At 41.9% G+C, this 18050-nt stretch overlaps 1 protein-coding gene across 1 annotated transcript in view; it reads left to right on the top strand.

The window, feature by feature from the left end:
* The first annotated feature begins 7288 nt into the window (after positions 1 to 7288).
* STAB2 (stabilin 2) overlaps positions 7289 to 18050 on the top strand; it is an 86419-nt gene continuing 75657 nt past the window's right edge. The window contains 4 exon segments of the mRNA XM_035341679.1: positions 7289 to 7617; positions 12045 to 12178; positions 12985 to 13100; positions 17393 to 17478. Coding sequence (XP_035197570.1) covers positions 7534 to 7617; positions 12045 to 12178; positions 12985 to 13100; positions 17393 to 17478 — 420 coding nt within the window. The 5' untranslated portion in view covers positions 7289 to 7533.

Genomic DNA, 18050 nt, shown 5'->3' with positions numbered 1-18050 from the left:
TCTTCTATAATAATGTAATTTTTCCAGCTGATACCCGAAGTTTTACTGTAATATCACATCCACAAGCAATAATATATTTTTTTGAAGTTTTAAATTCACTGTCTTACAGTGCTACTCCCTATCTCTAAATAACTACACACAGTTCATCAGCGTTTGTCACATGTAACTGCACAGACAGGGTACAACTCATTGGGGCTGCAGAGCTTTCCGAATTCTGCCTGGTCTAGTATCACTGATGATGCACAAGGGATGCCTAAGGAAGGCGTGAATGTGAAAGAGTGTCATTACACTGTGAGAACATCGTTCAAGCTAAATGATGTTAAAATACATTCGCTCATCTTGAGAGACACGCAGTGCTAGGTGAGAGACTTGGAAGAATATCTGGCAGGGCCAGGACAATATACATCTGCATACAAGTGATGCTACTAGAGCCAAAGAGTTCACCTTCTTCCAGATTAGGGTTTCAAATCATCAGGCTTCAGTTTCAGTTGTGCATAACCTTGGTGATTTTTTTAAAAAAGTGTATAAATAAATTCAAAACTCCATTTACAGGTGAGTTCTTTTCTTTGTGCATGTTTGTTGTTTTTTTTAAAAAATATATATATGTATAAACACAAGTATAATATTTCCACTTCTGAAATTTGAAAACAAGTCAAGTACTCAAAACCTAGAAATCTTCTAATTTATGAACCCTCCATAACCTAGTTTTTTTTCTTATTTTGTGCTACTGTCTCTACTCGCTGACCTGAGTAATCCTCTCGGGGAAGCACATTTAATTCTGGTCTCTTCATACTTTTAATTACTTGGCTTCTGCAACAAAACTTCCAAAATTGTAGCATTCTTTTTATATCTTGGACGTGTCCTAAACTTGTCTACATTTAAGATGAAGACAAGGCCGGGTTCCCTACTGGTGCCTGCTCCCCTCTGCCTGGTGACATGCATGGGCCCCTACAGAGGATTTTTTGCATGCGCGTGCTCAGCCTCATCTCGTTGCCAGCTATGCTGGCTTCACACTTGTGTCCTTTTTTAGAGCTTCCAGTGTTTTTTTTTACAGCTGGAATCCCTCGGCGTTCCCATTCCCGGTGGTGGCACCAACGTGCCAGGCGCTAACCGAGGCTCAGAGCAGGCCTGGTGCCGTGGCTCGGCCTCTGCTGCCCCCCGGTGGCGCCGCGGGGAGGGAGCGCAGCGGCCTCGGGACGGGCCCGGGCCCGGGCCTGGCCCAGGCTTCGGGTGGGGGGGGGCGGGATGGCAAGTGGAAAGGCCGCCGCTGCCCCCTGCCCCTGGGCTGCAGCTTGCGGCAAGACGGAGCTTATCGCTCCAGAGGGACGGGGGATGTGGGCGAGGAAGCGAGGCCTCCTGCTCAGCATCAATTCGTACTGCAGCCGCCCCCCGCAGCCTGTCCTCGCACGGGGTGGAGGCAGCCGCCACCGCCAAGCGCTGCTTGGACAGGCAGAAAGGAGAAGAGGCGGCCAAGGCAGAAGGGACAGTGGCTTCTCCACGACTGTGAGCAACAGAGCCAAACGCACAGCTGGAGCTTCCTTATGCCAAATCCGACTCTGTGGCTTAGGGCAGCAGTTTACAACCATTGCTGGCATGTGGGCAGGCGACCCACGCAGGCCCCACCGCATCTCCACGCCCACTGTCCCTGTGGACAGTGTGCTGCCCGTGTCCCAAATTCAGGGCTTCTGAAGAAACGCTGCCGTATACTTGTAAAACCCATGGAGCCCAGCACAAAACAGAACCCAGTAGCCTGATGTAAACCACAGCAAGTTTATATATCTGTGGCGAGGGAAGATAACATCATGCTATCTCATTTGTGGAAGTTAAGCCAGCTTGTTTTCTGCACAATCTTCTTTCCCAAACAAATTTTGAGATGGCTTTTCCTAGACAAGATAATTGGCTGAAATCAATTCACTATAGCCATAAACACACACATTTGGATGATGTTATAAAGGTTGTATTTAAAAGGGGGAAAAATAAAAAAAAAATAATAAAAAATAAAAAATAAAATAATAAAAAGAGTTGATTGTTCCTCATCATTATTTGGAATTCAGTTCTATTGCTAGCGAATTATTTACTATATTATGCTAACTTTCTTTAAGTCTGACTGTGCAAAACAAAGGCATTACTGTGAAAGCATATAAGCTATGTGTAGGCCAAAATTACAGTGAACTCTCTGCATTGTCTAGAGCAAGGAAGGAAATCAGCAGGTAATAACGCAGCCTCTGCTGCTTCCCCTGACTGCATGAATTCCCTTATGTTATGATGCCTGGGACTTCCAAACGTCCCCAGTTCTGATGGAGCTGACTGCTAAGATCTGAAAGTTGTGTGCCATGCTCTCTCCTTCTTGTCTGCCATGGGGCTGGAGAAACTAAGGCAGCATTTGCAGCACCAGAAATCCACACTCCACATTCCTCTGTCCACCCTAAGTACTGGGATCTCAGGGTTTTCCTGGTATTTTGGCCTTACACTCTGCAACCTTACAGAAGTGTGGAAATACAAAACACACGTACAAACAGCCCCACTCTTCTTGCTGTCTAAATGTTTAGAAACTATAAAAGAGGTTTCATTGAGAATTGCCATGAAGATCCATTTGAGCCACCTTCTGATTTTGTGTAAGCCCACTAGGAGTTGTTGCCAGTTTCCAATTTCCTTTGATGACATCTTAAAGCTGAAGCTTCTTACATGCTGACACATTATTATGCAAGCAGGCAGATGGTAATTCAACACACAAGTTTATTTTGGTGTATTTATCCACCATCTCATAAATGTGATTCATTTTATGCCAAATTTTTGTATGTGTAATATTTGTAGTCCAATAAATAACACTCTTCAGAGTCATTAAAACAGGTATGTTGCCAGGAAGAGTCACAGCGCTTGTTCAAAAACATGACGATACTGCACCAAGGCAACATCTTCTGTATTTATCATACCAATAGCTGGCAGCAACATGGTCCCAGAGTCTGGTCTCTCAAGAACGGCGATGCAGGAAATGCTGCAGAGCAGACAGAGGGACACAAAGATGGCTCTTTACACCAACACTTCCAGGTCTGGGTTGCTAATTCTTTCCTTTCATGCCCATGGCATCGCCAGCCAGGAGACCTGTAGCCTCATCCCCCTGCACATCTTGGCCTGTCACACAGCTGAACACGGGCAATGCTTCCTACAAATCTGGGAGTTACTTGTACGTCCCATATCCTGCTGGGCCTACAGGACATGGAGCCTTACCAATGGCTAGAGATGAACTTTCATTTTTTTAAGCAGTGTGCTATTAAGGCATGAAAGGGCAGAAGCAGTAGCCCTGAGCATGATTTTGTGGTCCTTTTAGAGCACAGTGCTGATTATACGCTCAGCCCTACAGCTCACCACCTAACACCACCTTAAAATTCATAGTAAATAACATTGTCTAGGGTTGCGCTGCTACTCTCCTGATGTCTCCCTAGCAAAGCCCTCTCTGCTGTGGCCTCAGCTAGAATGCCTTTTGTTTACAATTTCACCAGCTGAAAGACTCTTTTGAGAACAAAAAAAAGAAAGAAGAGAAAGAAAGCTGAAGAGGCCACTATGAGGATCTAATCTATGGCTAAGACCACCCCTTGACTGGCAGTCTGCATTGCCATCAGCTGTATGCATCGTGAACGCATTCGGGTTTAGATCAGCTGTCTGTGCCTTCTCCCTCATTAACATTGATAAAAGCGATGGCCTCTGCCGTGTGCGCGGCATTCCTCAGCATACCAGCTGCAGCTCTATCTTAATGCATCCTGTGGGCTTGGAGAATTAATTAGTTCTGATAGTCACCATGTTTCAAAATGACGCCTGTCATAACCCCACAGATAAAATTACACACCCCTAAAACTTTCCACATTGCCCATTCAGACTCTCCGTAGGCCACCGTTGGCTTCCTCAGATGTATGGCACTGGAGGGATTTAATTTGCCAAAGTTTTTGTTTGTTTGTTTTGTGTTTTTTTTTTTTTTTAAAGCCTCTTTGTTATGTTCCAATTAAGTCTGTGTTAATCAAAGGCAGTATTTCCCAAATATTTCCCCCTCCCCTTTCCACAAGCCTCCTCCTAGGCAACTTGATGGCTTGTGCCCCCCTTTCTCCCACCTACAATTAGCATTCAGGCATTTCTCTGGGCAGAACCAAAGCCTCCCTCCCCCGAGGAAGCTTTCTTCCTCTGAGCACACTTTATCTTTTCCTACCCTCCACAAGGTGCTTTATCAGTTTCCAAACAAAGAGAAAAATGACTTCCCTTGGACATGCGGAACCTCAAACCGCAGCTATTCAGACACCCTGAGGACAGTTTTGATGTGATCAGTCTAAAACAGGCCACATAGAGCAAAAAATGATAGATTATCTGGTGCTCACTTACCAATTACTAAGAATATTAAATTTAGTTCAAGACTGCCCTCAGCCTTATACTGGCTGCTCAATTCACCCTTTAAGACCTAAGGAGTGAGGATGTTATCCAGAGAGCATAGCTGGACCACGCAGTGGGTTCCTCAGCAGAAGCCGTTCCTGCAGACAGTACCAGGAAAGTGGCACTGGCTTTTGTTACACAGAGCTCATGAGCCTTCAGACCATAACGACAGTTCTGGTTCAAAATGGTCTTATTTCTTTTTTATTTCTTTCTCAAAAATGTTGTGTTTTTTTGGTTGGTTGGTTGGTTTTTAATATTCTGAAATGGCTGAGCTTTGTACGAGTCTCTGAGAGCTCCTCGTGTTGTTCAGCTACCTCCAGCTGCACATTCAGAAAGTTCAGGGAAACAATATACAATGCAAGTCATATAGTCACTAAACAATAATTTAAAAATTTCGAAACATAAGGAATGATGAAGTTATCAAAACCACATAGAGCTATGAGAGCACTGCAACCACCATGTCACTATCTCCACTACTTTTTATTCACTTTTAAACTGACCTCACGTGCCAGTTCCTTGCTCTGAGAAAGAACTATCTCGTTGTTATGGTGAAAAACTGCAGCACAAAATACTGTTTTCAAAGCCACCTACATAAATGAACCACTGCATTTTCTCTGGTTGGTTGACATTTTCAGCCCGGAAATAAAAGGAGCTACTTGGAGAGAGACAGTAGGAGGCTGAAGAAAGTAAAAAGGCAACAAGCTCATGGCTACTTGAAGCACGAATGCGAGAGCAGGGCAGAGGAAGCCCGTGATGGTCTGCATTACACACAAATGTATACCACAGCAAATGGTATTTTATGGCACACACAGTGAGTCTTACTGATCTTTTTCACTGGGCTGCTTGCAGCCTGAAGGCTTTCAGAGGTACAAGAGTGATGAGTAGCTGAGACAGGGAGCATCCGAGTGGCCCAGATTGCACCAGGGAGCCTTGGCTAGGCTCCTCCACCTCGACTTGCTCCCAGCTTTCAGGTGCATTTGCGCCCAGTCACCATCATTCCACATTCCTTGCTTTTACTACCTTTGCAAAAAGGGTGGTCAGCAAAGGGGCTAGCAGAGACCACAGTTGACACGAAGGGAGAGGAAGGAAAGACAAAAAGGGTTTCTTCACGTGAGCGCCTATATGGGAGTTAACGGCAGATAACAGAGCGCTGATGTGTGTTGGTTTTTATCTTGATCTACAGCACAGGAAAGGGACGTGCTTGATTTACAGCTCCTTTCAACACTGCACTGTCTGAAGTGGCAAAAGGCAATAAGCCCTGCTGCCCTCCAGCTACTACAGAAGCTGTCAACTCCTGCTGTGACACAGTAAAATGTGCTTTGCCCAGGTAGCCACCCTGCCCAAGCTCCAGCAACCTGCCCCCGCTGTTGCTGGTGGCACAGCTGTAAAAGAGAGAAGATAAGTTTTATTCCCAAACTTCACATTTATATTCCCTTGAAAAATGTTTTCCAGTATTAGTTTAAAAGCAGGAAGAAAACCAGATTGCATTCCCACTCCTACAGTTTTCAAGGTAAACAAAAGACCTGGGATCCTCCTGCAGGGAAGAAAGGCCAGCTTCCAAGTAATTTCAGTGCATGGCATAAAAAATCCTCATTCCATTGTTGACCACTGGAAATGTGAGGGAGCAACGCGTCCTGCTGCACACAGGATGTGGTGACGAACTGTCATCACTTGGGAGAGAAGATCCTCCAAGGTTTTTCTCTTTTGGAGAAAAAAAAAAAAAAAAAAAAAATGAGTGACTTCTTCCATTAGGCCAGATAGTGCATTGTATGCAAAACTGAGGGCAAAAGGCCTTGACCTGAGAAAAGAGAAGTGGCAATTCTCAGGGCCATACATACTGTCAACATGCACGTCACAACCTCTGGCTGCTATCTTGTCTGAAAAAAAAAAATAGAAATGATTTACTTTCCTCATCATATAGCAGAAAGGAACAGGATCTGATGAGCGTGCAGGAAACATCTTGCCCTGCCATCTCCTACCAGCAATTTTGCAGTATTCAGTCAGAGCATATAACAAGAGTAGATTACTTTGTGTATTATGTATGTATTATCATTGAGTTCTTTAGGGAAAAAAATAAATCTGTACAACTACATCATGCCTTATGTTTGTGGTCTAAAGGTGAATGCAGCATCTAGCCAAGACTACAAGGAATCTGGAAGAAAGGTAGGAGAAAGCACTGTGCTTACAGCCACTGTGCTTCTGTGGACTGTTCAGTCAAAAACATAACCTAACTTTAAAATACAAGTTTGTATGAAGAAATATATATATATATGTAAAACTGGCAAACTGGAGGCAGCCAAATCACTGAGAATTTAAGAAATGAGAAAGGCTGCCCTTACAAGACTGACCAGAGCAGCAGAAAAGAGCAGCACCAGAAAACAGCCACAGAACTCGCTTTTGGCAACCTACAATGTCCATTTACTAATCCCTCACAATCATATGCAAGTAACATAGCTAAGTTAATTTTCTTCTGATAGTTCCAGGAAATCAGGAAATAAGACAAGATGATTCACCAAGAAGGCAAAAAGAATTTTAAACAGCACCCCCCTCCCCCTTTTATCCAGTTAACCAAAGCTGGAAAATGTTCTTTTGGCCTCCTGAGATAGTCAGGATTTCTCCCTAAACTACAGCTCTTGCATCATTAGGGTTGATAAGCCAACTTCCAGAGAGCCTTTGCTCTGCCTAAGATCAGTTGAAAAATGGAATGATAACAAGCACATCAGTTGCTCCAGTCCTCTCTTCTTGCCCACCTATAAGAAGAAATCATCTTCTGTCGTAACAGTTAAATGTCCTTGGTTTTGTACTGTCAACAGCTTCAGAGAGAGGGATAAATGAACAGAGCCCTGTCAGGATATCCTGTCATTCAGTTAGGAAGGGTTTATTCAGCTTTGCAGTGAACACTTTCAGCAAAGACCCTGAGTTTTGGACTTTTTCCTGTTTGCAGGGAGGCTTCACGTGTTCTCGCTTTTACTCATTTTCCTTCAGGACAAGTGTCGTTTTAAACTACTTGCCTAAGAATCCCGAAGAAATAGCAACTCTAACAATCACTTTAGGTCATAATTTTAGTACTCATGTCTGAAGAGCTGTGAGGAAAAAAAAAAAAAAAATTTCTTTGTGATGGAAAAAAATCCATTCGTTTTATACTTTTTGACTTTTTTGCTTGCTGTGAAGCTGTGTTTGACATCAAAAGTCCCAGATCAGGTAAGAAGCAGCTTTTTATTCAAATAATGATTTATTATGTGTCTCTATTACACTATGGGAGTGGCGCTTCGTTCACTGTTACAGAGAGAATTGTTAACAGATATGGTATCTTATAGAAGAAAAAAAACCTTTAACAGTCACTGATGCCATGTGGCACTGAATTACAAACCAATAGCTACATAATTCAGTCCTCTGAAATAAGATAAATGTATCTGTTTTGTCTGGCTGAGATTTTGACTCAAAGGATGTGCCAAATATGCTGAAAAAAGCCTCTAAAAATGGTAAACCTGGCAAAAAAGACTGTAGCTGACATTCATCAAAAGCAACAAAAGAAAACCATTTGAATTTCTGATAAGTCAGAAGATGAAAGCAGAAATTTTGTCATTGTGAATATCTACTAACCAGAAGGAAGGAATGCTATTTCAGAGATGTGGGGAGAAAAACTAGGGAATCGAACCACTGAAAGTAATTCTATGAAGTTATAAACCTATGCAAAATATTTGTAGACTTTTGTGGAACTAGTGTATGTATCACATACAAATCCTAGGTATCTGTGGAATTTCACGAAATCTGTTTTCACCACCCTTGTAGGGAGGCAGAAAGAGTTGTTTTACAAATCCAACCCAGGATTTTGTCCGTGAGATAAATATGCACTAATTTAAACTACCTCACAACACGATGCTTTAAATGACTGTGTTCTGGAGAAAAACAAAAAACAAAAAACAAAACAAAACAAACAAACAAAAAAAAAAAACGTAGAACAGGAAACAAGAGGACAGGGAGAAACTGAAAAAAAAAAAATAAATTAAAAAATAAAATAAGGAAGCCAGTCTTTTTTTTTTTTAATGGAAAAATACTTTGTCAAGTACAAACAAGTACTGGGAAACATGTTATTCCATCTCTCAAAAAGAGCCACTGACAAACCACTTTTCTTCCAATTTCCCTAATGGCTAAAAGAGAAAAGGAGGAAATGGGAGAAAGTGGAAATAACTCTGCCATTTTAAAATAGCTTTTTTAGCTGGTGGGAGGGAAAATGTATACAACCTACTTTTATTTAGAATTTATCTTCCATAAAATCTCTTTGAATTTTCTTGTTCCAAAACTAAAATTTAGTGGGATGCCTTTTTTGATGAAAACTGCTGCAATGAGATCATTTCAGCCGCTCCTACCAACAGCTTTTCAAGTCTGAACCGTACAGCCTCAGACTTGTGATGGCTTCCCCAGGCACCTGCAAGGAGTAGGGCTTAAATAGTCCACTTGGTTAAATAAATGGAAAAATCAGACAATGCTCTGAATTTATGATGATTCTTCAACATTAATGGTACTGATTTGACTCAGTGGAAATATTTATAGGAATTAAGGTCCCCAGACTGCACATATACGTGGTGTTGTTTCTTGCTCTGGCACATGAGGAATTTCTCGTTAAGGATGGGCTCTTTGGTGGCTGCACTGGTCCTGAGCACCAGGATTTTGAAAAGGTTGAAGTGCTCAGGTCCCCTCATGTTGGTGCCTCATGATGCAGTTTTGGACAGGAAGCAAGGTGCAGAGATGCTCTAGCTGAGTTTGTGGGAGACACTTTGGACCTGAAGCCCAAAGAGCCAGGTGAGCCCAGCACTGCTGGGCCCTGCCAAGAGGACAGGGAGGCTGCTCAGTTCACCTGGCAGGGCACTGCTTGCTGTGGCTTTGCCTGGTGTTTACTCTGGCTGTATCTGCATTACACCCACATGTGGAAAATCTGGAAAATGGTCTCATTTTTATCTCAAGGATGCCTGAAATGTATCTGCACTACAGGAAGAGGCTTCGCCACCCAAATATAACTCCACCTCATTTGAAAGTTGCCCAAATCAGTTTTCAACAATACATTCATAAAGACTAAAACCTGACAACTAAAAAGCTCTTGAAATATACTTACAACTGGGCAATCACAATCAAGCGGAGTCCCTCAGAGCTCATGTAACTTAATCTCCTTGTCAGCATCTGGGACACATCCTCACTATCCCCGTTACTGAAATGTGCTGCTATCACAAACACTGAAGGAAGGATAACCAGCAAAGGGGAGAAGCTGCAGGGGTGAAGGCTTCATGTCAGACTAGCAGGCTACAGCACATGTAGAAATCCTACCCTGGGAACCAGTGTACCCACCGAGGGCAACAGTGAGCTTCTACAACAAGGCTGCACATCCCACATGCACACAGAAGGTCCACATCTGGGCCTGGACAGCACAGGTGTTCATGTGCACTTATTTTGTTTGGAAATTCCTGGGCAGAAATACTGGAGGCTATCACATCAGCAACACAACCACAGTGCAGTGGGCTCTGACATTGGAAGTGATGATTTGGGATAGACTCTGCATAGAAAATGACCCCAAGATCTGCTGAGGTGCTGCTGCACTAAGGGTTAGTGGTCAGTCTGCTGGGGTGGGGGACAGAGACCACCTTGCACGGGGAGAGCACAAGCACAGTTCACATACACTGGCATTGCCCAGCCAGACTGGGTCTGACATTCCCTACCTAGAAGGACTGCTGGCAAACTGAGAAGGATCTGGACGAAAGCCGGGGAAATGACTCAGGAATTGGGAAACCAGAGTCATAGTGGGGAATTCAAGCAATGCTATTTACTTAGGTGCACAAAGAACATGTACTTTGATCTTCGGCTGTATGTATTTATAGGAAGGGAGTACTAAACCTGGTAACAGAACAGTTTGCTACTTGCCATGCAAACTACAGAAGAGCATTGGCTGGAGGCTGAAGCAAACCAATCATAGCTGAATTGTGACAGAAACAACATACCTTGTTTTGGTTCTCCACAAACTGACCAGCCATTTCCAAATCAAATGAATGCTTTTTAAGAGATCTCTTGCTCAAACAAAATTTCATGCAAGAACCTCCAGTATCCTGTATTATACTCCTCTGGTACAATTGTCTTAGTTTTGTAATCTGTGAAGCTACCTCTAACCTCCACAGCCTACTGTTAACATATCTAAATATTTCTAAATTGATGATGCTGCTGTAACTGGTTCCTGTATACATACGTCCACACGAGTACACACGCATATGCAGTAGGCAGGTACAGCTTTTGAAAATAAACTTTTAAGCATTTCCTCCTGTCGGACTGGCAATAGTTCAGACATTGTCTTAATTGACTGCTTGCTACTTAATTGAAATGCCATTCAGAGAGTTCACTCCAATCCTGCTGTATCAGATAGGAAGTCTGTCATGGTCAGTATTGCTTCAGTGAGTGAAGACCACCTAAATGCTTCGTACTTAGACATCAGTGGATAAATGGTTATCTTGGACTAGAAAATTAAGCACTTTACAATACTTCCTATCCTGTGATGATAGTTTCATCTCTTATTTTTGTTGGCTTTTAAAGACCGTATTTTGCATTACATCACTTCTCTTCAGTTGTGAATTATGAACTTGCTTCTAGAAGTACTCACCGGGAAGATAGAAGAGGAAACCAGCATTAAATGGAGTTCAGCAAAGACTTTTGCTTCAAAATAGATTGACTGTTTTAGTAGCAGGAAGCAGAGACCATTTTTGGTATATAGATGTTTTCAAAAATCTCATTTCTACACCACAAAATACAGTGCCAAAATTATGACACTGCCCTAGGCCTTTTTTTTTTTCTTTTTTTCCTTTTTTCCCCTTTTTGCTACCTTTTCAATTCATTTCTCAGATTTGCAGTCTCGAAACTCCACAGCAAGCGGCATGAGTCCTTGGCATTTGAGCTGGAGGGCCATGGCCAGATTTCCTAAGCCGGGCTGTTTGTGGCTTTTTCCAGGTGGGGAAAGAGGAGGGTCAGGCCCGTAACTTCTACCAGATTTCAAAGCAAAGCTGGACAACGTTCTTTTATGTCTATTTGAAAATACCAGCCATAATCCCCCATTTCAATACAGCGGTGCTGATAATACAAAACCCGCCTTTTGAGAGGAACAAAGGCCTGTGCCATGCTCTGCGTGCACAGAGCCACAAGCAACTTCCTCCACACCTAATGTTTGGTTTTACCACTGGATGAAGAAGGCACTTGCCAGCACTTGTCTTTCTCCATCCCGCTTTGGGATGGCGAGGCAGTTTCAGAATTAACACTCCATAGGCTGATGCTATCTCAGTAACCTCCATTTCAGGTCTGCTGGACTTAGCATTTTTTGGATAAAGTATTCTTAATAGATATAATACGCTTAATCAGGTTTGTCCTGCATAAACATATTGACTGTATTTCATTACTGGAAGCCCTAGTATGCAGTATGCTACCAAGTTGAACCCCAGAGCAGGGGTTTGTAACTGCTGAGCAGGACAGGGCTTGTGGCTGTGGGTGAGAGTAAAGCCTGAGCTCGATTTGTCTTTTGTCAGCAAAGCCACTGGGGGCAGAGTTATATCAATTCAGAGACCTATCCCTTCTTTTTAATGAACCTTTTCCCGTTACAGATGAAGAAGCAATGTGATCAAAAGCTGCTCATTCGAATGAAAACTGAATGTGTACCTTGCTCTTTAAACCTGGAAACCCGGTGCCCTGCCGGCTACACCAAAATCACCAATGGGACTGGAATACCAGACTGCAGGTATTTCTTCTCTCTGAGCTGTTGACCATGAATATTGCTCTCTGTGAATTACAAGATATTAATTTGTATCACAAATTATCACTTCTATGCAGTTTTCTTAAGGAAAATTTAAATGTTATTTACAGCCAGCATTTACTGACTTCACCTGCTCCAGAATTCAAGTGTTACTTAGAGCACTTTATGTCTAAAGTTGAACAGTAAATGACATAAGAGGAAAATAAACATTGGTATTGATGGCCTATGAGATTTTGCTTTGAGTGATATCATAAAATGTCTTCCTTATTTATTCTGCATGCTTGAAATGAATGAGAGTGTATAAACAATAGAGTTTTCAAACTGCCAGACTGGGTGTGTGGGGCTAGACAGGGCAGGAAAATATCTCAAAAGAAATCTGAAAATTTGCCTGAATTTCAATTAAGAAAATATATATATATATATATATATTGCTTACTTGGCATTTAAGTATGCTTACTTAGCATTTAAAAGAACCTTGATATTAAATAATTTTTCAAATGCTATTTCAAACCAAAACTTGGAATAAATTGTTGTGTTAAGGTTGCAGAAGTGAAAAAAAAATAAATATATACTTTGCAAAAGGAATGTCTCTGAGGTCATTTTTAAGCCCTTGATATACAGTGTATATTTTAATGAAGAAAAAAAAAAAAAAAAAAAAAGTCAAAATCAATACAACTAAGCTTGAAGTGCCCTTCTCCAACACTGAAAGAGGAAAAGGAGATTAGGAATTTTATTTTTCACCACAGAAGGCTTTCAAATGCTTTAATACAGCTCCAATTTATTTTCCTCAGGTATTATCTAGAAATTAAAACACACACACTTTCTTTTCCTGGATGCCGACATGCTTGTATGAAGGAATTTGAACAACCTGAGTGCTGCCAGGGACACTGGGGCCCAGACTGCATGGGTAAGCTCCTTTTGGATGTAATTTGAATAGAAGTAAAGCAGTGATTTTCTTGCTTTCAGACACTATTTCCATGAGAATTTTGCTCCTCAGAGTTTATTATAGGAGTAGAAATAAACAGCACTGGTTAGCTAAAACTTGGATGATTTGGAGAAAATACATATCCAACGATTCACCAAAGAATAAAAATTTATGGAAAAATTCCAAAAACTCAGGGATCCCCTAGATTTTGAGATTTTCAGAACAAATCATTTCAGTCAATGGCTGCAAAATGACTTCACAGAATCACAGAATGTTTAAGGTTGGACGGGACTTATGGAGACTATCTGTTCAGAATCCCTGTTCAACCAGGGCCACCCAGATCTGGTTGACCAAGACCGTGTTCAGGCATCTTTTGATGAACTCCAAGAAGGGAGACTCCACAACTTCTCTGGGCAACCTGGGCCAATGCTCCATCACCCACACAGTAAAGTGTTTCCTGATGTTCAGACAGAACCTCCTGTATTCTTATTTGTGCCCATTGCCTCTTGCCCTTGCACTGGGCACCACTGAAAATAGCATGGCTCTGTCCTTTTTGCACCCTTCCTTCAAGTACTTTCACACGTTGATAAGATTCCCACCAAGCCTCCTATTCTCCAGATTAAACAGCTCCAGCTCTCTCAGCCTCTCTTCATAGGAGAGGTGCTCAAGTCCCTTGATCATTCTGGTGGCCCTCCACTGGACTCTTTCCATTATGTCTGTGTCTGTCGTGCCCTGGGCGGCCCAGAACTGGACAGAGCACTCCTCATCTGTACTGAGTGGAGGGGAAGGATCACCTCTCTTGAGGTGTTGCCAATATTTTGTCTAATGCAGTCAAGAATACCATTAGCCTTCTTAGCAGCAAGCACACATTGCTGACTCAGGTTCAGCTTGGTGTCTACCAGACTCCAGGGTCCTTTTCTGCAGAGCTGCTTTCCAGCTCTGTGGCTCACAGTGTTCTATCAGCTGGGAGCATCCCCATAATTGATTTTTAAAAACATTTTCAAATAGCAACTTTCAAGTTTTTATTTGAGGTCAAAAGTGCTTTCTTATGAATCTGAAATAGTTCCAAATCTATCTACCTCTTTACTTTCTTACTCTAGGTGGGTCTTTTCTTTCAGGGTTTTTTGTTGGTTTGTTTTTGAGGCCAATGAATGTTCAAGGCCATTACTCAAGTAGCATCAATAAGGAGTACATCTCCTCCAGATGCCTCTTCCTCAGGAAAATTATTTTAGCATCTCCACAAGTACATCAAATTTCAGGCTACTGATGCAGTCATCAAAACCTGCAAAGGATGTTTCCCTGCCCAGACAGAGCATTTCCTCCTTTAGTTCAAGGAGTCAAGGTCTGGTTCAATATCTGTGAAGTCCTTTTGTCCACGAAATAGATAAACAAATAATTTTAGTATGGCCTAAGCTCTGGTTTAAATGCAAGACATCTATCTACTAAAGACAAAGAGAAAAAACTAACAACAACAACAACAAAAATCAAAATCCAAACAACATGTACTTTTATAGAAAAAAATAGGAGTGTGGTGAGCTATGCAGTATTTCTCTGAAGACAGCCACTTGTGTAGTAATTTACTCTTTTCCCACCATATGTAGCCTAAATGCCCAGAAAGAGAAAAGCATTTTTACATTCAACCAACCCATACTTCAGGGTGCTCCATGGGACCACACGAGGTGTATGGGTATTTGCAGAGGGGGCTGTGAGCTCTGCTCTGCTGCAGACAGAGGCTGCAGGAGCAAGGAGGACCCCTCTTCCTTTAGGCATATTTCCTGGCCTCAGAAAGCAACACCTCTAAAAATCAAGTTCTCAAGATTCTGCTGTCATATGGAGGAAGAAAATAGCTCTCTACATTATCACAATCTCTCTAAGACCATACAGTATGCCTTGAAATATTTGGAGGAAAACCTGTCCTTCCTGAGACTGGAAAAAAAATCCTAGCTAGGAGTTTACTTCACCTTTAATATCTGATGGCAATGACAGAATTAGGTCTTAAATACTGCTTTGATTTCCTTAAATGATAGCACTTACTGTAACACATGCCATGAATGAAAAACATTTCGTCTGTTTCCCTCCCTACTAAGTGCCCTGAGCAAATGAGACATCCTTCTGTAAACAGACATCAGCACAAAACGGAAAAGCAGAGGGGGAAAGAGCACAGTTTTCTAACACTATCACTGTGCACCTGCCTTGTCAGAACCTTAAGTGGCACCACCAGGCCAGCAAGAATATAGTTTTACAGAGACAGCTAATTTGTCTCCATCTCATCCAGCTGCAGAAGCCAAAGCTGGTGGAGCATCCTCAACAGAAAATAAATTCTCCCAAACACCAGGGCTGGGCCAGGTGACCATGCCAGCATCACCCCGTGTCGTGCTGGTGTCCTGGAGCAGAGCCCTGGTGCTGCCTGCTGCCGCACCGTGAGCGAGAGGAGAGGAAATGCTTTATCTGCCTAACTAAACTTGTCAAACAATGTGGTAATTTGCTAAGCTTCTGATAAAGCTGTCCCTTGGTGGTTGTATCAAAACAGGAGACGAGGTAGTGAAGACAAGGGGAAGTGGAATGAATACCGACAGCAAAACCCTGTCTTGTCAGCAGTTTTGAAGTGTACTTTCCTGGAATTTACATCATTAACTTTGAGTTTTCTTTATCTTTGCACACTTACTAAAAGCATCAGTGCAGTTGAAATTGTTTTCATTCCACAGCAAACATTGAAGAGTTTGCATCCTCGTCAGTCCTAAAGATCCATATACCTGTCACACCATACACAAAGATTCACTAAAAGCTACTCTAGAGATTAAAGTATATATACTTGTCACTTTACCTTGTTCCTGGTTATTTCTTCTCCATTCTTAATACAGACTTTTGTTTCAGCATGTACAAGATAAACCAAATTCGGATTTTTACCTATAAAAGTACTGATTTTTCCTGAAAAGCTTACTCAAATCCAACAGACCTCATAAACTCATCAAGAAATAAACAGAAAAAAATTGTCAGTGCCAAAGCCTTCACCAAATTAAGTGTATACATATGCACATCCACTTACTTGCTCATCACTCCACACAAATCAAATTCATTTTCATGTGAACTTCCAAGTCACTTAACCACTCAAAATCAGGATTAAGTTCCTTAGTGGGAGCACAAATCCAGTGCTGTCCACCCCAGCACACATAGAAAACAACCGAGGCTCTATAACCAATAAATTCACCACTAACGTACAGCAAAGCACCTACAAGGGCAATAGGAGTTTCCTACATGTAGATACCACCTGCATCAGGATTATGGTACCTAATGGGAACTCCAGGTAGGCTGACAGCTTACAGGATGGAAGGGCTTACGTAAGGGAGTTAATAAATTGTTTCCACAGAGAGGCTGTGTGACTTAAAAATCAGGATATTCCCAATGGAAGGAAAAACCAGACAGAACAATCTGACTAAAAACGACTCTAATCTGCATTTTCTGTAGGTAATCTCTTATTAAAAATGTGGATATTGAAAAATCTTAGCCAAAAATTAAACTGCTTTGATTTGGAAATGCAATCATTGTTTCTTATCTCCTCCATCTGGCTGGGTTTTGTGGGTAGACATTGTCTCACCTGGTGTACCACCACCTATAATCATTGTATTAGCCCAAGGGGATCTGAAGAGCATACCACATCTTTGGCACCCAAATGTTAGTAGTGACCACAGCCCATAGGAAAGAAGCGGGTCATGAGATACCCATATTTCAGCTTTCAGGGGGATTTGAATCAAACATCACAGTCTTACAGGAGGTACCAGGGAGGAACTTTCCAGATACATCAAACGTAAATGGGGAGGAGAGGAGGGGAGGATGGGACACATGACACAGCAAGGCTTATTTAAACCCTAATGTACCATCAGATATGGTACCATCGTTGTAACCATCAGTTGTGTTAACATACAGAAGTGGTCACGCAAGTGTCACTTCTGTTAAACAAGCTAAGAATTTAGAGGAAGATAGTGGTGAATAAGAAGGGACTAAATCTGTGCTGTATTTTAGAATAAGAAAATAATCCTTGTGCAATCCCTTGATTACAGAACTTGCTTAAACTTTCCATACTAGAGAGTGGTGGTGGTCTCTGGTGAAGCCAAGGTTCTAGTGAAGAGATTTGGGCAGATGCAAAACAGCAGCCATCACCTCATCACCCTGCCTGGCCCAAAGCCCCCCAGCCTCCAAGGTCCTCACCCAAACATTCAAGTGGGGCAGAAGGGTCAGAGCAAGGTGACTGATCACTTACACATCCTCATTTCCAGAATGTCCAGGAGGAGCTGCAACACCCTGCAACGGGAGAGGAAGCTGCTCCGAGGGCATAAAAGGGGATGGAACATGCATTTGCCAGGTACAGCCTTTTTTCTAAAGGAAAAAAATATAACATCAGCATATAAATGCCACTAAGGAATAATAATAAATATTATTACATAAAATAGTACATACTGCATTGCGTACATGAAAGGAGAGTATTTCAGAAATAGCAGAGGTGGCCTGCTTGGACTTCATTTTTTGCTTGGTTTGCACTAAAATTCACAGTATTATTTCTACAGACTTAGGCATATTCAGGTGAAGTTATTAAAGGATTCGTCCATTTTGTTTTATTGAAACATGAGGTTTGAGTTCTATTTTTTAGTGTGTGCTGCTACTTATGATTTTTTTGCCCTAATTAGAAAGAATTATCTTTGGGACTATACTCTCAACATACTGTTTCTCTGAGAGTGCAACGTGCACTGTTATTAATAACTTCTGTCAAAAAGATTAAAAAAAAGAAAACACTCAAATCTTTTTTTACCTCCTCCTCTACTGGTTAATCTTTCGATTACATCAAAAGCATATCCTTTGGCGATGTGTGAAAAGTTGACAGGATAAGAAACAGTCAGGAAATACAACCTAACAATTACAGAAATTATTTGGGCCTTA

This window comes from Oxyura jamaicensis, chromosome 1 (genome assembly GCF_011077185.1).
Source record: "Oxyura jamaicensis isolate SHBP4307 breed ruddy duck chromosome 1, BPBGC_Ojam_1.0, whole genome shotgun sequence".
Classification (NCBI taxonomy): Eukaryota; Metazoa; Chordata; class Aves; order Anseriformes; family Anatidae; genus Oxyura; species Oxyura jamaicensis.
The sequence above is the reverse complement of the archived record's forward strand: the minus strand, read 5'-3'. Positions and strand labels throughout refer to the sequence as shown.